The 23692-nt window shown below is 43.9% G+C and overlaps 1 protein-coding gene across 1 annotated transcript in view; it reads right to left on the bottom strand.

Moving 5' to 3' along the window:
• Positions 1-23692, bottom strand: part of tmem104 (transmembrane protein 104) — a 135522-nt gene that overhangs the window by 66858 nt on the left and 44972 nt on the right. The window contains exon 8 of the mRNA XM_080723583.1: positions 22575-22671. Coding sequence (XP_080579709.1) covers positions 22575-22671 — 97 coding nt within the window. The remainder of the gene's footprint in view (positions 1-22574; positions 22672-23692) is intronic.

The raw sequence follows: 23692 nt of genomic DNA, 5'->3' as shown, positions 1-23692 counted from the left end.
ATTAAGTTAATCATCTGGGGACCCCCCAAAATCATTTGGGGTCCCGACCCACAGGTTGAGAACCACTGCTTTAGCGGACAGTGATGGAAGAAATACTCACGTTTTCATGTGAGTAAAAGTATCAATACTGCAATGCAGATAGGGACAGAGATGAGACCCCCCTTTTTACATTACACCTTCCCCACTTTCTCCCTTTTATTTTATTATTTTTGGTAAATGTAACAAATGTTATTTTGTTATTGTTGCCATGTCTGTAAATTGAGTGACTTCTAGGTGTGGGCGATATGGAAAAATACAATATCACAATATTTTCCCAAGCTGTATCACGATAAACGATTTTATCATGATTCTTTTTTCACGTTGGTTTTTATGGTTATTTTTCAAGTTACTAGACTCTCTGGGTTCCTTTTGGGAGGTCTAAATTGAACTTTACAAGTATGTAACTCTGACAGTATACAAATGAAACCAAATGGACCCGTAAGGGGTCCATTTGTATACTGTCGGAGTTAAGGGGAGACCTTGACATTTTAAGAACTACTGATTTAGACCAAAATGCAAACTTGAATTGAATTCTGCGATGAATCTCTGCATTAACGATTAAACAGGATTTTTTACAAGGCTCCCTCAATTGTATTACAATATATTACGATACCTCTGAAAAGGTATATCGTGGAGACATTGTATCGTCTCAACGATAATTATCACCATATCGCCCACCCCTAGTGACTTCCGACGTAAACAAGACCGTAAAAGGCTTTATTTGGGATGTTCCTGTTGATTAGGATGTTCTAACTGTATCTGTGCCGTGCTGCATCTCAAATGTGACTACTGTACATAAGGGCATTAACAAAAAAGTCGACTTCATTACACAAGTCGACTCCCACCAGAGAAAGTCAAGTCGAAAATACTTTATATTGTGAAAATAGCAGATCTACATGCTCACAACGCCTCGCAACAGATCTGCTATTTTCACAATTTCTGCCTCTATCCACGAGTTTCCTACGCCCCATAGTGCATTGCGCAAACGTCTGCACCGAGGTTCCGCCGCCGATTTACAAGCTCACAACGGGTTGCATTTGCGACGCGACGTGAGCTTGTATGTCTGCTGTTAAACCCGGAAGTTTGGTCCTGAGAGTCTCCAGTAAACGCCCGGGGAAACTTGTGGATATATTTGACAATTTGGACAATGTTTATTTTTTTCATTTTAGAGTCCTTAAATTGGCACTTTAGAAATAGGAAGATACCCTCGTTAAACGTTAAGTTGGTTTGTTTACTGTTGGGGGAGAAAACAATGTTTCACATTAAGTTAATCATCTGGGGACCCCTCAAAATAATTGGGGGGGTCGTTTGTGATGTGATGACGTCATCAAACTTCAACTCAACTTTTTACTGAGTCGAGTCGACTTGCAATAATCACAAGTCATTAATGGAATACTGAACATGTGATGTTGTTCATTGTGCCTAATAAAATATTCAATCAATCACAGAGAGAGAGAGAGAGAGAGAGAGACAGAGATAGAGACAGACAGAGACAGAGAGAGAGGAGAAGGGCGGTAGAGGAGGTTATAGGAATGGATCTGTAGGCTGATGATAAAGACATAAATCAGGTGTACGCCGCTGTTGTCCCACACAATAGCTTATCTGCAATCTCACACCTGAGCTGGCAGATAAGATATTTTTGCGCTGGTACGCCATCGCACGAAGTAAAGTAACGTATTGTTGTTGCATTCAGGCAAATACCTCGTATCTCCATATGTCCATGGATGTTTCTTCGTGCATTCCATTTTATTTATTGTCTCCACCAGCCGAAGGCTGAGGGAGAGTATGTTTTCCCCTCCGTCCGTGTGTCCGTCCGTGCGTCCGTGCGTCCGTCCGTGCGTCCGTCCGTGCGTCCTCGCAGTTTGTGAGCGCCAAATCTCAGTCGCCGTTGGCCCGGTCGCTGCCAAAGTGAGCACACACATTCCCTGGATGCCAATCTAGAACCTCTGCCCTAAATTTTTCAAATGGGCCTATTCTAGCGCCACCTAGTGGCCGATGTTTCGCGTCCGTGCGTCCTCGCAGTTTGTGAGCAGCTAATCTCAGTCGCCGTTGGCCCGGTCGCTGCCAAAGTGAGCACACACATTCCCTGGATGCCAATCTAGAACCTCTGCCCTAAATTTTTCAAATGGGCCTTTTCTAGCGCCACCTAGTGGCCGATGTTTGCAAAACACATTTCTGTGCACTATTCTTACAGATTTTGTCCAAAAATTCTACAAATCGGTAGGCAGTATCTCGACAGTCATGTGATCGACACGGATCTGTCCGATTTTGCATATTCCATCCTGATTGGCTAAGATTGGCTTCCAAAGTTTGTAGGATTGCGTGCGTCCTCACAGTTTGTGAGCAGCTACTCTCAGTCGCCGTTGGCCCGGTCGCTGCCAAAGTGAGCACACACATTCCCTGGATGCCAATCTAGAACCTCTGCCCTAAATTTTTCAAATGGGCCTTTTCTAGTGCCACCTAGTGGCCGATGTTTGCAAAACACATTTCTGTGCACTATTCTTACAGATTTTGTCCAAAAATCCTACAAATCGGTAGACAGTATCTCGACAGTCATGTGATCGACACGGATCTGTCCGATTTGGCAAAAGCCCTTCAAAATAATAGCGGTGGCCTACAGAGGAAGCGGCGCGGCACCAAGGCACCAAGCATCCCTTCAAAATAAGAGGCAGTAGAAGTGTTAATAATACTCTTCATTGGTTCAATATGTATACAAACCCACAGACACACTTAACCACTTTCAATTCTTTTTTCAAAAATAGGAAATAAATAGCAGCTCTACAAGCAGATTGACTATTTTTGCAACTTTTGTGTAACAACTTACAAGCAAACATAAAAAAACTTGGAATACGGAGATAAAAGGTTTCTGCGTGACAGCAACGATATCGTCACTGTCGGGCAGAAACCTTGTATCTTCAAATGTGTATGTTTTTTCGTAAAGATAAGCCCTGCTTCATCATACAAGACCGTCGCACAAAACTAGTGAAAATAGCAGATCTACAAGCACACAACGCCTCGCGAGGTGAGGCGTGGTGTGCTCTCAGATCGGCTATTTTCACTAGTTTAAATCATTTGTAAAATGATAAATACAAAATGAACGGTTTTGGACATACAAGGTTTCCACCCGACAACAACGATAAGGTACAGTATCAATGAGAGATCTGGATGGGTGCTTCATTTCATGGGGATCACGTCCGTATTGCCTTCAGCGGCCCCCAGAGCTTCTGCCGCTAAATCATCCTGCAATGTCCTTGCAGCAGCAAAATATATATACCGGCTCTACTCTCAGCATGGAGAATCCTCTGTTACGGCAGTGGTTCTCAACCTTTTCAGGCCACGGAACCCCAAAATAATCATATTTTAACTGGGGACCCCCCCCCCCCCCCCCACCCTGACGAGCACTAAGAGTTGAGGCATTACATTTTGTATAACATGGATCTATTGTGAAAATAGCTGATCTACTGTACATGCTCACAACGCCTCGCAACGCAAGGCGTTGTGAGCATGTAGATCTGCTATTTTCACAATTTCTGCCTCTGATATTTTACAATTTGGCCAATGTTTAATTTGTCATTTTCAATTGTCACTTTAGAAATGTGCATAAACCCTCTATACACTTAAACGTTGTTGGTTTGTTTACTGATGAGTGAGAAAACAACGTCGCACATTAAGTTAATCATCTGGAACCCTCCAAAATCATTCGGGGACCGCCTGGAGGTCCCGACCCACAGGTTGAGAACCACTGTGTTACGCCACTAAACAAACCAAGAAACCTTGTTAAAAAAAACGTGTAACCCTAGGGAAAATATCTGGTGACCCGTAGGCTAGCAAACAGCACCATCCAGCGTAAAGTAAAAAATATATAACTCGTCAAATTTGTCACATGGCAGATTCATTGCCAGGAATAAATTCATGTACAAGCCCCTACTGCCAGGTTCTTACCATATTTTCAATCATCTGCAGACTTTCACTTTTCGTGTGTGTGTGTGTGTGTGTGTGTGTGTGTGTGTGTGTGTGTGTGTGTGTGTGTGTGTGTGTGTGTGTGTGTGTGTGTGTGTGTGTGTGTGTGTGTGTGCGTGCGTACGCGCGTGCGTGCGTGCGTGTGTAGCGATGTTGTCACCAAGTTGTTTGTGTTTTTGCTCAGAGGGGAATGATGTTAAGCCTGGCCAGTGGGCCGTGCTGCTTTTACAAGGTTCCTGCTCTGTCTACAGTATGTGGGTAAAGAGGATCGTCCATGCTGGGTGTTAAGGCTGGACGTGTGCGAGCTACAAGGACATTGCAGTATTATGTGTAGCAGCAGTCACACCCTGGCACTGTGGGGCAGAATGATGTGGCAGCGGTCACACCCTGGCACTGTGGGGTAGAATGATGTGGCAGAGGTCACACCCTCACACTGTGGGGCAGAATGATGTGGCAGTGGTCACACCCTGGCACTGTGGGGCAGAATGATGTGGCAGAGGTCACACCCTCACACTGTGGGGCAGAATGATGTGGCAGCAGTCACACCCTGGCACTGTGGGGCAGAATGATGTGGCAGCAGTCACACCCTGCCACTGTGGGGCAGAATGATGTGGCAGCAGTCACACCCTGGCACTGTGGGGCAGAATGATGTGGCAGCAGTCACACCCTGCCACTGTGGGGCAGAATGATGTGGCAGCAGTCACACCCTGCCACTGTGGGGCAGAATGATGTGGCAGCAGTCACACCCTGCCACTGTGGGGCAGAATGATGTGGCAGCAGTCACACCCTGCCACTGTGGGGCAGAATGATGTGGCAGCAGTCACACCCTGCCACTGTGGGGCAGAATGATGTGGCAGCAGTCACACCCTGCCACTGTGGGGCAGAACGGTCATATCGCTCTGCTGTAGGGTGGAAACTTTGTCCAACCCCCTTCCTTTATTAGTTTAACAGTTCAGAACCCGATTCTGCAAATGCCGTCTAAATAAGTAGTTCTCACACTTTCACTATTAAAATCTAAAATAGTGACATTAACAATGTCACTATTTCACGCATCAGAATGAAGTCTGGACTGGCTCAATGTAGGTCCGCCGTTTCTGTTATGCCTATGTCTAAGGTTGGCAAGGAATATTACCTCTAACAACAGCCATGTGTTGCATAGAGAATGTAGGATGCAGTGATCCAGCATACAATAAGGTCAGACTAAAAAGGTCCTTTGTCCATCAGTCGACTTTAAGGCTTAATCAGGAGTTTAGCCAGAGGTAGGCTAGGTGGTAGACATTGCTCTTGTCTGTATATCTTTATGTATGTAACCCTGTATTGTCCCATGTGTTAGGTCAAATGTGTGTATATACAGTATGTTTCGCATACTTGGCTTCCGTGTCGTTAGACAAATTTCAGTGCAAACTGACAATAAAGTACTATATCATATCATATCATATCATATTCCCCACCATGGATGTGCCGCACGGCAGCTCGCCGCATCCAGTTGGTGTTACCGCGCGGCACTTCGCACGCGTCAATACTGCGACACTGCGCATCCGCTGTGTTCCCCTTGAGTGCCCTTGACGATGGCTAGCCTCCACCAGGTAGACCTGGTCCCTCTGTCCCTCTGTCCGTCCGTCCAGCGTGCCTGCATGTCCCCTCAGAACTCCCACTCTGACAAAGCGTCCTGCAGTATAGTGTGGAAGTGTCACACGTCCCCCGCCCCCCCAGCGCGGGCACTCAGCTCCAACCCCCCTCCCTGCTGGGATAATCTCTATTAAGCCACGTGGACCGGGAACGCAAATCTGTGTCACGTCAAGATTTGAACCACTTTAACCATTATTTTATGCTTTAGCTATTGAAAAACAGCAGATATACAAGCTCACGAGATCTGCAATTTTATTTGAAAAATCATGAAAATGTTGTGCAAGTCTTTGAATATTTTTGACATGATTCTATAAATGTATTCTAAATCCTTCTTCTAAATTAGTGGTTCTCAAACATTTTCATTTCAAGGACCCCCAAAATGAAATGTATTTGACCGCCATCTCAAAATATGTTGTTCCAGGGACCCCCCCAGAAGCAAATATTTGAGTTACAAAGGTTGGCTTTTAAAAATATCTATTCAAAGACTTTTTTTCAAAAATAGCAGATCTACAAGCTTGCAGCGCGGCACTCGGTGCCGCGCTGTGAGCTTGTATATCTGCTATTTTTCAATGGCTAAAGCATGCAAATAATTCTAGACCTAAATGCGTTAAGCCATCTGCACTGTCATCTCCCTGGAGTGTCACTGGGAGTGACACCACTAGACTGCGGCAAGCGGAGCGAGAGCCTTCCTTTCATCCTCCTTCCACAGGCAGAGGCCACTTATATTATCTTTAAAAAAAATATATGTATATGTCTATGTATATATGTCCATGTGTGTGTGCATTTGCGTGTGCGTGTGTGTGTGTGTGTGTGTGTGTGTGTGTGTGTGTGTGTGTGTGTGTGTGTGTGTGGTATTTTGTCCAATCTGTATGGTCCAAAGTATGTTAATACATTATAACGTATGCATTCAGTCTCTCAATGCCCTTCCACTTCTCCCCAGAGCAAGCAGGCAGACTCTATTGACTCAATGGTAAAAGAAAAAGAAAACAGAAAGTTACAAGTGGTAGTTTGTGTGTTGGACAGTGATTCGTCCTGACTATTCACCTCAACCGTGAATGAACAACAAATGCATTAAGAAGGTGACACTATAATAGGAAAAAACATGCAACAAAGTTGTTGGAACCTTTCAACTTGGAATGACCTTCTATGCGTTGGTTTGTATTCGTGATGCCAACTCTTATGCCAGGTCTGACCACGCCAGAAGAAAGTGGGTACCTGTTATGTCTGGTAGTAGTAGACTCTGTAAACTGTCCGCCAAGTGGTTCAATATTGATCGAGTTCCTTTTCAAAGGAGAGCCATGAATGCGACTGCTTTTATGTCTGTGTTCAGGGGCGTCACAAGGGGGGGGGGGGAGTGGGACTGTGTTACTAGGGCCCACAGTGGAGTGGCCTTAATTATTTTATACTTTAGCCATTGAAAAATAGCAGATATACATGCTCACAGCGCGGCACCGAGTGCCGCGCTGCGAGCTTGTAGATCTGCTATTTTTGAAAAGTCGTTAAAATGTGTGCAAATCTTTGAATATACTGTATGTATTTTTTAAGCGAACATTTGTAACTCAAATGTTGCTTCTGGGGGGTCCCTGGAACTAACTATTTTGAGATGGGGGTCCGTGGACAAAATACATATCATTTTGGGGGGTCCTTCACATGAAACAGTTTGAGCACCACTGACATATAAACATTGTTTTTTTTTCCAAAAAACCTTAGGATTTGAAATATTCAAAGACTTGCACAAATTTTCACGATTTTTAACATTCATGGGGGGCCCGCAGTGAATCCTTGTACCCAGGGCCCAGAATTTGGTGCGACACCCCTGTCTGTGTTTAACAGGCAAGCCAGAGGTAGTGATGGGGAAGAAACAGAGAAAAATTTGGGAAATTGCGATGTCAACTGAAATTCAATGTTAAAGACAGGGTAGCAGAATAACATCTACTTTGTCCCAATTTAATTGTTAGGTAGTTGTGAAAATATTTGCCAATGCAACCATATAGTTGTCTTGCCTGTTTTCAGAGTTGTATTCAGACGGAGATTCCAATGTCCTACTTTTTCAAAACTCCTCCTCCACGAGCTCGGGAATGGCCGAGCAAAAGCATGACGTATGAAAGCAGAGCAACATCACGTGATCTCATTGAAAGGAATGTGAAGAATGTCTTGGAAATTACAATATTTTACACTCTTTCTAATAAAGTGAACTCTTAACTTTCTTAATTGACATGAACAACAACATGAATGCTATACACTTGCAATTTTTTATAAAGAATCAATAAGCCGTTTTTTCCGTATCCATTATATAGTGTAGCATGCACGTATTTTACTAGCCTGGGGGGCGTGTCTCTTCGCGGCCCCGGTTCTCTAGCGAGGCACTGAGAAACACCAAGCCGAGATGGGCGCTCGTTTCGGCCAAATGCTGGAGTTGCCTCGGTGTTTGACTGTGGATGTTTTGTTTTTTTTTGTTTTTTTTCTCTCTCTCCCCTCCCGTTTTTTCCCCTGCCTCTCAGTCTCCATTCATGTGTTCTCTACCTCTGGACCAAACAATGACACGAGATTGGATTAACTCACCCAAAAGAAGGTAGACAGGTTCAGGTTCAGGTTCGGTTTATTAGTCAAATGCGTATCCATACAAGTACAGACAAACAATGAAATGCTTGTGCCAAGAGCACTCTCAGCCTTATTGCACACAAAACAATACGACAACAACAGGTCACCCAGGACAACCCAAAAAACAACAAAACAACCATACAGTGTGACAGTGTACAGTTTAAAAACTGCGTATATTGCACATTGACTACCTACGTCTCGCTTCCATCTCTTCGTTAAGCAACCTGATTGCTTGAGCATAAAAACTATTACTGAAACGGGTGGTGTGAGATTTGATGCTCTGGTAACGTTTTTTTGATGGGAGGAGATAGAACAGGGAATGGGCGGGATGACAGCTGTCCTTTAAGATGTTCTCTGTCTTTTTCTTACAGCGTGTGTTATAGATTGTGTGTAGCTGTGGTAATTCTATGCCAATGATTTTGGCAGCTCTCTTCAGACAAATGTATTCCACTGGAATTAGTTATTAAAAGGTGCTTCACAAACGCAAGTGACGGGGCCGTGGGCTGTGCGAGCCACGTGACGAGCTCGACTGAAAAAGATACTCATACTTAAGTAAAAGTACTCTCATATCATTCTCGCACGCATGGACAGTCACACACTCACGCAGTGGCCAATCTACAGTACAAGCTCACAATTGTGAGCTTGCAGTACGGCTAGTTTCAAACAGCTAAGGTATAATAGGGCTAAAGTAGTTATTATCTGGTCCTTCACAAACGCGAGTGACATGGCCGTCGGCCGTTCGAACTCGCAATGGTGGAAAAGATATTCTCAAGTAAAAGTACTCTTATATCATTCTCGCATGACAGTCGCCTAGGACGTGACGTGCAGCTTGCAGATCGGCTAGTTTAAAACAGCCAAGGTATAAAATAGGTAGTTAATATAATTATGTTTTATATTATAATGTATTTCTGTTTTGATTGGTTGAAGATTTTATTAGAAGTTTGCATAGGAAAAGGTAGTACTGTAGTAACTAAAGCTTTCAAATAATTTTAATGGTGTAACCAGTATTTGCCTCAGAGATAGATGTAGTGTAGTAGAAGTGAAAGTATTGGAAATTGGAAATATCCAAGTACAAATACCTCAACATTGTACTCGAGTACAGTACTTGAGTAAATATACTTATAGTTACTTTACACATCGCGGTGATGTCCGGGCGTGCAGCGAGCCGCGAACACAAACAGTCACGCAATCAAACAGTCTGCAATGTGTCTCTACTACTGAAGTAGGCTAAAGTACACACAATCAGAACATTAAACAATTATTTCACTAATCGTTCACTCTCTCAGTGCAGACTGGAGAGTCCTGCAGAAACAGGCAGAGGGGAGGGGTGCCTGTCTGTCTGTCTGTCTGCCTGTCTCACTGACGCGTGATTACCAAGCCCCCAGAACCCAGGGCTAGATTTGAAGCAACGGCTACGTGCTAGCATGTAGCTAATCCAGGTGCATTCTGGGGGTTTGGCCCCACTACTCCTGTGAGCGGAGAGCAGCGTGACGTCATTTGTGGTCTCTAAATAGTGGCCAATTTCCCCCAGAATGCACCTGGATTAGCTACATGCTAGCACGTAGCCGTTGCTTCAAAACGCCACTGAGCACTTGCATTGAAATGATAGTGGGGCGGGGCTCGTCCGCTCTCTATTTTATATATACTCTATGGTGATTACAGGTCCAACTGGGAAAGATGGATAACCACGCCCCGGACTCATTTTTGAAGCTTGTGATTGGCTGAACCGGACGTAGGGAGCGCTCCGTTGTAGTCACTTGGACCGCGCGAGGTGCACCAAAACCCAATTATCATGGCGTTTATCATAAATATAACGATTGCATTCACCACGGCTTCGTAACTCGCGCGGCGCTCCACCTGCGGCGCTCGGGGGCGAAGAGCAGGACCAAGGTCCGCTGGCCTTCGCGCCGCTTGCAATGTCGTGGACAATAACTGTGAAAACGAGCGCTCTATGCCGTTTCCATCCATCTTTCCCAGTTGGATCCGTAATCACGCCTCACTGACTGAAACCAGAGCCCTAGAAAGGATTATACTGCTCTGACTGAAACGAGCCTCCGCTGTGACGGAACAGAACGTCACGGAAGAGGCGTGGTCCCGAAGTCGAGGGAAGCAGAAGGAAGTACAGGGTGTAGAGGGAGACACTGATTATAACTTCAAATGTACCTATGTCTTTTGTGTTTTTATTTATTTTAAATTTATTTGGGCATCCTTAGGGGATCTTTGAGAGATATGCGTCATTATTTAGATAAAGAAAGATTCCTGCTCCCCCTCCTTTAAGGTCACATAACATGTTTACAGGCGTTAAAAAAACAAGGAAGGAGGGAAAAAGGAAAAAGGTGGTTGAGATCTGTTGCACAAGCAGTTTCAAGGAAAGTTCAGACGTTTCACTATGAAAAGTGTCAAATATATTGTCACTGTCGGGCAGAAACCTCGTATCTTCAAGTTTCAACTTTTTATCTATTTCTCGTCAAGTAAAGCACTGCTTCACCATACAAGACTGTCACAAAAAAACTAGTGAAAGAAGCAGATCTGCGAGGCGTTGTGTGCTTGAAGATTGGCTATTTTCTCTATTTTAAGTCATAAAAATGAAAAATATAAAACAAGCGGTTTTGGACATACAAGGTTTCCACCCGACAACAACGATGTGCTGCCGACTGGAAACCTTGTTAGTAACAGTTCCATATGTAAATAAATAAATAGTGAAAATAGCTGATCTAGATCGGATATTTCCATTACTTTTGTGAGCCAGTCTTGTATGATGAAGCAGGACATTCATTTACGGAAACAATATAGAAAGTTGAAATGAAAATTGTTGCTGTCCGGCAGCAACCATGTACTTGCTGTGTATAAGGTTCATGGGTAACCACATGAACCCTAGTGTCCCTCAGTGTTGTTTTTGACAGCAAATCATGATTTAGTTTTAGTCATAGTCTTTTGAATAAAATGTAATTTAGTTTCAGTCATAATTTAGTCACCTGAAAAGTTTTAGTTTTAGTCTAATTTTAGTTGACTAAATATCATATGATTTTATGGCGACTAAATCTACAGTTGATTTAGTCAACTGAAATATATTTTGGCAGGCCTTCATGGCATCGTAATGACTGATTTTACACTTGATTGCGTGCTGAAAATAGCCGATCTACAAGCTCACAACGCGCCGCAGAGCGACACCTGAGAGCAACCAAACATAAAATGACTCTCTTCAGCAGTAGTCCCTCCGTAACGTTTTAGTCTCGTTTTTATTTTGTTGATGAAATTGTCAATACATTTAGTCTTAGTTTTAGTCATCACAGCTTAGTTTTTATTTAGTTTTCGTTAGTGAAAAAACGCAGTCGACAAACATTTTTCATCATAGTTTTAGTCGACGAAATCAACACTGGTGTCCCTATTCGTGGGACAAAAAAAATGTCTTCAAGCACGCGACACATTGTGAGCTTGTAGATCAGCTATTTTCTGTGTAAAAAGCCGTGATGGGGCCTCAAGGCAACTAAGGCTTTTGGGTATAAGTAATTACAAAGGGCGATGGCATGAGGAATGATGTTATTATACAGCCTGACTAACTATAAAATTTGACTAGGGACGAGCTGCCATAACATACTTTTAGCCAAGGTCAATGGAATCCCATTCTGGACGGGTCATTGATTTATGACACAATTACTTCATCGGAGCAACAGCTTACTCTCCCAATTGATTCTGTTGGTACAGGGTGGGCGGCAAAATTAAAAAGAAAAGAAAATTAATCAAGGAGGACTTTGCGTCAGCTTAGAGAAGTTCTGGAGGGTTTTCTTTTATTATTATCTTTTCGTTCACTCACTACTTTGTGTGTGTAGTCGGATGCAGAGTCTGACCAAACGATATACTGGTAAAGATTAGGCCTTTTTGATGGCACACATGTAGTCCACATGTCGGCATTTGTAAAAAATAAACACCCTGGCGTCTCTCTATATACTGTATATACAGTATGTACAGTAGTATTCACAAAAGAGAGCACACCCTTCTCATTTCTGCAAATGTTTGATTATATCTCTTTATGGGAAAGAAATTACACTTTGATACAATGTAAAGTAGTCAGTTTTACAGCTTGTCGCAGTGTAATTTTTATTGTCCCCTCAAAATAACTCACCACACAGCCATTCATGTCTAATGAACTGGCAACAAAAGTGAGTACACCTTTAAGTGAAAATGTCCAAATAGGGCCCAAATGTCAATATTTTGTGTGGCCACCACTACTTTCCAGCACTGCCTTAACCCTCTTGGGCAAGGAGTTCACCAGAGCTTCACAGGTTGCCACTGGAATCCTCTCCCACTCCTCAATAGGGGTAAAGTCTCGCTCACTTCTAGATATAAAAGGTATATATTTTTTTAAATGAGTTCTAAAATGTTTTTTTATACAACTAGAAGTTTGGGAAAAAGTTGGACCTTTTGATAAAATATGGATGAAAACATTGTTTAAATCGGCGAGCTAGGAAACCCAACAAAAACCTGCCACCAGTTAGGCCTCTAGTCTACTGGGGGCACCGCGTCATTTAACCCATTCAGAACTGGTACACATTATTGTGTATCATTATTTTATGCTTTAACTATTGAAAAATCGTCAAAAATATAATTTTGACCCGATTCTATAAGTGTCTTTTGAATCCTTCTAAGGTTTTTTGAAAAACCTATGTTTCTATGTCAGCAATCTGGCCAGCCATCGTCAAAGAAAAGGTCCTTTTCACTTAACTGGAGCTCAGTTAGTCTGTTCTGGAGAGACTACTATATCAGTGGTTCTCAAACTTTTTCATGTGAAGGACCCCCAAACTCATATTTGTTTGACCACGGACCCGCATCTCAAAATATCTAGTTCCAGGGACCACAAAGAAGCAACATTTGAGTTACAAACGTTCACTTTGAAAATACATATATTCAAAGATTTGCACACGTTTTCACGACTTTGTCAAAAATAGCAGATCTACAAGCTCGCAGCGCGGCACTCGGTGCCGCGCTGTGAGCTTGTATATCTGCTATTTTTCACTGGTTAAAGCATTCAATAATTCTAGGCCTAAAGAACGTCTACACGTGGCTAAACAGCAAACACTGCAAACGTAAGCAAAACATTGGAGAAAGCTGCCTCAGATGGATTTCCCATCAACTTCCCCCCCAGTGAGGAGAGAAATGAGTGGAGGCATTTAAATGGTGGATGTTCATTTTCATCGTCTCCAGCGGGGTAGACCGTTGGGCCACCGGCTGCCTGACAACGCGTTGCAATTAAGTCCCCGCGGTGTTTAACAAGTGACATTCTGTGTAACAACTCGCCGGGGGACCATCAAGGACGCGAGACGTTTAATTGAGGTCCGAGGGGGACCGGGGAGAGTTCCTGCAGGGGGGAAAAGGGGCTGGAGTGTCCACACAGTATGTCTCCACTGTTGTACTTAAACCAGGAACCTTTATTAACACACCTTCTGCCTAAACCTGCCACAGCCGTGTTGACTCTGGGGGCATGGTGGCATTGTGGGTAGCACTGTCGCCTCACAGCTAGAAGGTCCTGGGTTTGATTCCCGCCGGGGGACACTGTGGGCGCTGGGGCCGTGTTCTCTCCTCCACGTCATCAGCGCCCACACCCTAGGTGGGGTTGGCGAAAGGACCTTTCTGTGTGGAGTTTGCATGTTCTCCCCGTGTCTCCTAGGGTAGATACCCACACAAAAACATGCAGTAATCCTGGTCTCTATAGTGCCTTCCCCTGGCCATCCGGGGCGCCTGATGGAGGGGAAAGGAACTGGTTGGAATAACGTGTTCCTTCCACGCGCTACGTCCAAACCGGGAAAATCCCCACTGTAAAGTGAAAAGAAGCAACTTGGACTCCTCATGCATAGAAGGAAGCATGAGGTCAGTCCGTTGTCTCCCCAGGCGCAGCAGAGGGAGAGCAGAGCCCAGGAATACATAGGCAATTGGCACTGGGTGAAAATGGGTTACAAAATTGTGGGATAAAAATTATAAAAAATAAAATCAAAAATGGTTAACAGTGCTCCGCCACGGCTGAGTTAACCCGACACCTGCTCCCACGGCCCCGCCGGTGACCTAAGAAACTCCATATCCCATGATGCAACGCGGCCGCAATGTGACCAAGTTTCACTTACTCATTCAGAGCCACTGTGTCATGCTGGAAAAACACCTTTTCTCCCCTTCTTTTCCTACCGTCTCTCCACATCTCGTGACGGGTCCATTTCAGCTCTCTCTCGTGAAGCATGGATTTTACCATATGGATGTTACCATATGAAAGAACACACGTAACGCGGCCATGAACTGGGGTGGGCGCGCACAACGGAGCGCTCCAGAATCAGCTAAATATTATATAAGAAAAGCCATGGCAGTGAATAGTGTATTGTTTTGGTGACGCGATGGCAAGCTGTGTGTTAAAAAGGATCTTGTGAAATTAAAACATCACTTTAAGCCAAGGATTCTCAAACTTATTTTTTTCTACAGCCTCCTCCCAGTGACCATAGTGAGGCTCATAGTTCAGATATATGCACACACAAAAAAAAACGTTTCCCCCGCCCCCGGATACAAGACCCCCTCATTCAACATGCACAGATAACGTGAGTTCTTAAGAGAGAAAGCCAGGCCACCGGACAGGACAGCAGAATTAATCAGAGGCAGATCAAATCTCCACCGATTGATCTTCTTAAGAGCTTTTTTGTTTTCTTCTCCCATTGAGCGGGATAAAGAACATGGCCATCACATGCACTCCCCCAGAACAATGTGGTTGATGTGTGCATGCAGTATCACATGCACTCCCCCAGAACAATGTGGTTGATGTGTGTATGCAGCATCACATGCACTCCCCCACAACAATGTGGTTGATGTGTGCATGCAGTATCACATGCACTCCCCCAGAACAATGTGGTTGATGTGTGCATGCAGTATCACATGCACTCCCCCAGAACAATGTGGTTGATGTGTGCATGCAGTATCACATGCACTCCCCCAGAACAATGTGGTTGATGTGTGCATGCAGTATCACATGCACTCCCCCACAACAATGTGGTTGATGTGTGCATGCAGTATCACATGCACTCCCCCAGAACAATGTGGTTGATGTGTGCATGCAGTATCACATGCACTCCCCCAGAACAATGTGGTTGATGTGTGCATGCAGTATCACATGCACTCCCCCAGAACAATGTGGTTGATGTGTGCATGCAGTATCACATGCACTCCCCCAGAACAATGTGGTTGATGTGTGCATGCAGTATCACATGCACTCCCCCAGAACAATGTGGTTGATGTGTGCATGCAGTATCACATGCACTCCCCCAGAACAATGTGGTTGATGTGTGTATGCAGCATCGCTATCGAGTAATTAATCGGTTTCAATGAAAATTCAATCTCGAAATCAATAGAGGCAATAGAGACCTCAATAACATTGTGATGTTTTCAACAATCACAACAAGAGATTGATGGACTTCATGACTTAATGCAGTGAGTGCCGTGCCATGTTAGCGTCGGGGATTTCCCGGCAATGACGTGTATTCGGAATGTTTTTTTACATTTCTGAATGTTTCTTCGGATAGAACAGGGGTCTTCAACAGGGGGTCCGGGATCCCTAGGGGATCCTCAGAGTCACTACAGGGGGTCCTCCAAATCTTTGTGAGATGAAACCTTTTTTCTCCATTTTTATATTAACCACTTTCATCCATATTCTGAGAACTTTAGCCAAAAAAAGCAGATCTAAAAGCTCAGAGGTTTTGTGGAGGGGAAAAAGAGCAGACCAAGTACAGAGTGAAAGGTCAACTTTATTAAGTATTGACGGTTCAAATTGACATGAATCCAAAATACAATGATGATTGTGCTGTCAAACGATGAAAATATATGGAATCTATATGGAAAAGGTTGTGGAGGTCCCTGCTTCATCTCTCTCTCAACTAAGGGGTCCTTGGCCTGAAAACGTTGAAGACCCCTGGTGTATTCGGAACATTTTCACGACTTTTCAAAAATAGTGGATCTACAAGTGGTCTACTGTTTAGCAGGTGAACCGAATATCCAAGCACACCCCTGTTTAGCGCGTCGTAAATAGGGCTGTCACAATTATTACATAATCGTCTAATCGTGATTTTTTGACATAATCGTGATTATTTTTCATAATCGTCATAATCGTTTCCATGTTGAAAAATGTTCATATATTTAAAAAAAATCACACCCGTGTGAACTGAGGTTATGTATATTTAGGTTATGTGTCATATCTACCATGTACAACTTCAAAGCCTAAAAGCCAAACAGAAATGTAATTATCAACGACAAAAACACAATTAAATCGTTAATCGCCAATTATTTGAGTGACAATTAATCGTCATGTAAAATGTCAAATCGTGACAGCCCTAGTCGTAAAGGATATTACGAGCGGGCCCCCAAATCAAGACTACATATCACTGTCAACATCATGCAGATTCAGGCTCATTAAACGCCGTGGTTAATGGTTATGACACCTATATTTCTGCACTGATGATGTCTGGAATCTGCAGAATCACTGCCTGTCCAAAAGTTAAGCTCTTTAATTTGCTGTCTTTTTTACAGTTATTGTCGTGAAGGTCTTGAATTCACGCGCTAATCTCACAAACTAAATCCATCAATGACACAACCGTGTCATATTTTGTAATAAGCGCAGAGCAATCATCCCTCCGGGTTATGGGATAAGGTGTCAGGCTATGGACCTGGACCGGAACTAGCCAATCGCAGCAGGTAGTAGGAGATGTGTGGTCCCGCCGGGCTATGGGACCCGTGCCAGAGCGACGCATGCACACACGCCGTGGGGCGGCCATGCTGCATGGATACGGCCAGAGTTCTGGCATGTGTTGCTGTCGACCGTTTCACAAGTTGGCCTATGTGAAACGGATGTAACAGAAGGCACAGAGCGCCTAGTGACGCACAGACACACACACACACACACACACACACACACACACACACACACACACACACACACACACACACACACACACACACACACACACACACACACACACACACACACACACACACACACACACACACACACACACACACACACACACACACACACACACACAGTACTGTACATGGCGAGAGAGAGAGCGAGAAAGAGAGAGAGAGAGAGAGAGAGATGCAGTTTGCCATCACTGTCAGACAGTATGAGGTCTGCTATTACAGTGGTTCTCAACCTGTGGGTTAGGGCCATAGAGTTATAATATTAATAGAGAGGACACATATATCCCCGCCCGTCCACTTGCATTGAGTTGCTCACCCAGCGCATGAGGCGTTTTCACCCCTCCTTCCGGCTAGTAAAACCGTGACGTAGTGGGTCTACTGTGACGCGTTTTGCGTCATAGTTTGTGTTCATGGACGCGCTTCATGAACGAGCCCTTCCGGTATGAACGCGCGTCAATACAAAGAAGCCTAGACACGCGTTCATGTGACTAGACCCAACTGCAGTACCTCAAAACGGCCAACATGTCCATTTGGTTTCACGGCGCCCCCAGGGTTCTGGGGGCTTGGTTAGGACCCCCAGCGGGGTCCCCAAATGATTTTGGGTAGGTCCCCAGATGATTAGCTTAATGCGGGACATTGTTTTCTCACTCAACAGTAAACAAACCAACAAAAAGTTGGTTGTATAGCACATTTCTAAAGTGACAATTTAAGGATTTTTTAATACCTCTAAAATGACAAATAAACATTGGCCGAATTGTCAAATATTAGAGGCAGAAATTGTGAAAATAGCAGATCTACATGCTCACAATGCCTCGCAAAATGCGAGGCGTTGCAGGCATGTAGATCTGTAATTTTCACAATAGAACCGTGTTATTCGAAATCCCCAGCTAAAAGTCTGCCCATGAAAGATTGCGGTGCATCTTGGTAATGGGCTTATTGTGTCTAAAAAGACATATTTAGCCACTTGTATGCATGCCCCCACCCACTGAAATCAAAATCATCAAAATCGCTAAAAAGATAGAAAGCAGTCAATTAAATCATTTTAACACTCATCATTTATTTTCTCTAATTACAATCTAGAATATGAACCCTTGTTGTAAACCTTTAAAAAAGTTGCCATTTAAAGGTTTTTCTTTCAACAGATTCCATAAGTGCCTCAATATACCCTCATGCCGTGTGACACGTCGCAGCGATAGTGTAACTCTTTGTGACGGCGAGCCAGCAAATAAATAACAATATGTAAGGCATCCCGTAGACCAAGGGTCTTCGACAGGGGGTCCTCCAAATCTTAGTGTGATAGAAACCTTTTTCTAGAGCAGACTAATACAGAGTGAAATGTCAAGTTATGTATTGACGATTCAAGTGGTTAAATACGTATCCGAAAACACAAATTGACATGAATCCAAAATACACAGATGATTTTGGTGTCAAACAATGAAACTATATGGAATCTATGAGAAGGTTGTGGGGGTCCCTGCTTCATCTCGTTCTCAACTAAGGGGTCCTTGCAGCACGCGATCCAAGAAACCAAGCATGACAGTGTGAATACGCATACTGGCCTGTTAAGTTACCGACGGAAGGTTTTAAAAGTGTCTTCTGAAACAATAAACTAGCCTAAGATTTGTTATCGTTTTCCTTTTTTGTCACCCCTCCCTGTCCTGCTCGTCAGGAGTGGACTGCTGCCGGACTAGGTCTAGTCAACTGCAAAAGGGACAGCTGTTATGGGACCTAAAAATAACCCACAATCTGTCATCAGCCGCCACGAACAAAAGCACTGTGATCGCCGTGCAGCTTTCCAGTCAGGGGGGGAAATCTGCCAGCGCCGGAGAGATTCACACCAAATCTAACGCACATCGTCCAGTGGTGACAATAGGAGCGAGGGGCTTGGGGTGTTGGGGCACAGCGTCCGGTCAATGACCAGGAGCTCTGCGATAAGGCTGGCGGGACACCGATGGGACTCGTGGACGACTGTGACGCGAGAACCCGGCCGGCGCCCCAGACTGCTGTGACCGCCGGGTCGAGTTAACCCATTTAGGCAGAGAATTATTTAATGCTTTAACTATTAAAAAAATAGCAGATATACAAGCTCACGCTGCGAGCTTGTAGATCTGCTATTTTTTTAAAGTCGTGAAAATGTGTGCAAATCTTTGAATATACAGTATGTATGTTTAAGCGGACAAGTGCTACTCAAATTTTGCTTCTGGAAGGTGTCCCTGGAACAACATATTTTGAGATAGGGGTCCAGGGCCAAATATATGTCATTGTGGGGGTGCTGGACATGACAAAGTTTGAGAACCACTGATTTAGAAGAAGGATTTAGAATTAGAAGACATGTATAGAATCGGGTCAAAAATATTCAAAGACTCGAACAAAATGTTCAAGATTTTTCAAAAATCTATACAAGCTCGCAGTGTGGGAGCTTCCCAGTCTAAATGCGTTAAGGTCACGGATAAGGAGGAGGAGTAAAGCTTTTAAGCTGGTGTGGACGTTGTTCCATCCTGCGGGCCACGAGACACTGTTCCCCCAGGAGGGAGCCATCCATCAACACAACATCACAGACATCAGACATGAGCCCCTAGGTCTCTCTCTGTCTGTCTCTCTTTGGTTAGCAAGTAGCAACAGGTTAGCCTGCCACATAACAACACAAACTAGAAAGATGCAATTGGAAATTGCAAGCGTGGTTGCCGTGATTGTTTTCTGCAGCAAGTTAACCGTCATGTGAAGCTCAACCAATACTCGAGCTAGCACCACTAATCAAATGTTTTTCCTTCAATTTCCAATTGCATCTGATTTCCATCAATTCCAAAGGCATCTCATTCACAAAAAGGTTTATCTAGTGGTGAAAATAAAGTTTCCCCAGGACTAAAGTGTGTTTGTTGCACACTAATAATGTCCGCTTAATAACAATAATAATAATCTACTTTGCTGCTATTGTGACTGATTAGGGGGTGAAACCAATCGCCGATTGAGAGAAGCAAAATTAAAATTCAGGCAGATAGCCTGGCCACGACAAGCTAGAAGTAAGCTTAATTTCCAGCCAACAACGTTCCAGCTGTACGGAATCACAAATACGTAAAAAACATCGGAAAGGGAAGGCAGCCTCAGACTGAGGAGAGAACTCAATGCACCGTCTCATGTCTCCTGACCACACACACACACACACACACACACATACACACACACACACACACACACACACACACACAATCACACACAAACACCCACACACAATCACACAGCCGAGCCGACACAAAGCAGGCACGCCGCCAGCAGAGCAGGGTGATGTGAGGCGGGTTAAGGTCGCACGCTGGCCAGGCCCGACGGTTCAGTACAGTTCAAACGTGGGGGCGGGTGAATAAATAAATGGTCAGACCCGACTAGAAGGGATAGAACAAAATTAAAGATGAATGTTTCAGCAGAGAAGAGAGCATAGTATAGAAATATTGCCAGTATAGCCCTTATCTCAAACCCTGACACATTATTGAGCAGAGGCCACAATATGTCACAAAATCCGTAGCGTGTGTGCGTGGCTGCGTGCGTGTCAAGATGTGTGTTTTAGGTGGTGGGGTGGATTTTGATAACTCTTTCCACCTTCCAGAGGAACTACTATAGCTTGAAGGGAACGGTGCATTATTTAGACTTATCATTCAGCGTGTGGCCAGTGTCTAAAGGGCAGCCGTTTTGTTTTCTTTGCCTCCAGGGAATGCTCTGTGCTTCGGCGTACGATGGTGCAAAATGACAAACGTATTGTAGCGATGTGAACATTCAGGCACTGGGCAACGGAGGTGGGAAAAGTACTAGAATTTTGCACTTAAGCAAAAGTACAAATACCGCAATTTAGAAATACAACTACAAATGTACTTGAGTAAAAGTGCAAAAGTGTTGGATCAAAATGTGCTTGAAGTACCAAAAGCAGAAAGTACTTGTTATGCAAAATGTCCCATTTCAAGTTTAAAATGTATACATCCACACAAGCTCACAATGTGTCGCGATAGCCAAAGTATAAGGGATAAAGTTGTTAATGCATGTTTTGTAATAATAATCAAAATCTACAAAGTAACTGGTAACTAATATAGGGATGTTCCAAGCGGGTAATTTCACGTGACGACGTGTACACGGCATTTTTGAAACCGAATATTTGAATGTAGTGGAGTAGAAGTGAAAATATTGGAAATTGGAGATACTCAAGTAAAGTACAAACAACTCAAAAGTACAGTGCTTAGTTACTTTACACCACAATGGATGAATGTTATATGAAAACTCAAAGATTTATGATTTGTCGGTGGTCATCTCTACCGGGGGGGGGGGAGAATCTAATAGGTTTTCACAGGAAGAAAAAAAACAAGTAATGTGAAAACAACGCTCGAATGCCTGTGAGCAGGAAAAAGACAAAATAAAAAAGCTAATATCGAGCTAGTATCTTTAATAAACAGTTGAGGAAGTTCACTTCTAGTCTAGTCTTTGGGCTGAAGAGTGGCCCACAAGGTTCCTTTTTAACATTGAACACCGGAAGCCTCGTTACAACGCTCGCAGACAAGGTCAACATTGACCATGGAAAGAAGAAAAGAAATGAGCGAGCAATTATTATGGAAATGTGCTTGTCATTTTATAATCATAATAAAAAGGTAGGAAATCTTGCAGAAACTCTGCAGAAACGGCCTTGAACAAAAGTCTGACCTCCGTGAAGAATTGCGAGCGAGGAAAGTATGGCTGAAAATGTATACGTGCCCTGCTATACGCAGAAACATCCTCACTGCTCATTGATGTTACCCGTATGTCTTTTTGCCGAAATCTAATCGAATCTAATGTATCAATTGCTAACTCTTGAGTGTGTACATTTATCCATTTCTAAGTCTGAGTCTGTACAAATGTGTCATATCTTTTTTAAATATATCAAAACTTGTCTTCAATTAAAAACAATTCCAATATTTCATAAATTAAATAAAAAATGCTGTGGTAATAATGAAAATCCACCAAGTGAATATAAGGTTTTCGAATAATAAGTACTATGAAAAATGTGAATTGTGTGAATTGTACTTAGAGCGCACCTGGGCAGCAGTGGCTCAGGGGGTAGAGTAGCCACCTGGCAACCGGAATGTTCCCAGTTCGATCCCGGGCTCCCCCAGAGTTAGTGTAGAGGATTCCTTGAGCAAGACCCTGAACCCCTATAGTTGCTCCCGGTGAGCAGGTTGGTGCCTTGCATGGTTTCCTCTGCCATCGGTGTGTGAATGTGTGTGTGAATGGGTGAATGTAATGCACATCTCTGTAAAGTGCCTTGGATAAAGGAGCTGTATAAATGCACCAATTACCATTTATGGATGTATGGGAGGAAGGGAGGGAGGGAAGGAGAGAGAGAGAGAACAGAGGGTGGGGGTGGTGGGTGTTTGGTGCCAAAAAGTACTTACCAAGAACACTCTGTAGGCGTCCTTGCGAGTGACGGCGCCCCAGCACGCGTCCGTGTCGTTGTATACGGTGCCTTTGGCGCTGCATGAGTGGTTCCCACTGCACAGGGAGGAACACACAGGACCGCACACACACGCACACGCACGCACACGCACGCACACACACACACACACACACACACACACACACACACGCACGCACACGCAGACACACACACACGCACACACATAAGGAATCACGATTTGACTCTGAAAGGTTTAACTTTAAATCACCTGAGCAGATCTACAAGCTTGCAGTGCAGCACTCGGTGCCGCGCTGTGAGCTTATATATCTGCTCTTTTTCAATCAAACATATAATTTTCCAAATGTCTGTCTGAGTGTCTGTCTGAGTGAGTGTCTGAGTGAGTGTCTGTCACAGCGTTTCTCCTCAGTGGCTGGAGCAATTGATCTGAAATCGCATCACCATTAGCATATGAACACACCTAACATAACTGTGAAGCCCGTTTGTCACTTTCACAAATCATATGCTGTATATTAGCATTTTTATGGTGTATCTATATCTATTCTGCATCTAGCTTGAGGCATATCTATTCTGCATCTAGCATGAGGCAACATGTTTAACCAGCTCTGTGTGTGTGTGTGTGTGTGTGTGTGTGTGTGTGTGTGTGTGTGTGTGTGTGTGTGTGTGTGTGTGTCATATGCTGTATATTAGCATTTTTATGGTGTATCTATATCTATTCTGCATCTAGCTTGAGGCATATCTATTCTGCATCTAGCATGAGGCAACATGTTTAACCAGCTCTGTGTGTGTGTGTGTGTGTGTGTGTGTGTGTGTGTGTGTGTGTGTGTGTGTGTGTGTGTGTGTGTGTGTGTGTGTGTGTGTGTGTGTGTGTGTGTGTGTGTGTGTGGGCGGGCGGGCGGGCGGGCGGGCGGGGTCTGATGTCTGGCCCTGTTAAAGATTTTGTCCAAAAATCATGCAGATCGGTACACAGTATCTCTGTAGCCATTAAACGAAACGGGTATTTCTTACATTGATGCTCCTACATATTATCATGCAAGCACCAGTTAAAGTTACTTTCCATCCCTCATATACTGTGTGCACAGTGCACATCCCATAACC

This window comes from Nannobrachium achirus (assembly GCF_963921795.1).
Source record: "Nannobrachium achirus genome assembly, chromosome: 4".
Lineage (NCBI taxonomy): Eukaryota > Metazoa > Chordata > Actinopteri > Myctophiformes > Myctophidae > Nannobrachium > Nannobrachium achirus.
The sequence above is the reverse complement of the archived record's forward strand: the minus strand, read 5'-3'. Positions and strand labels throughout refer to the sequence as shown.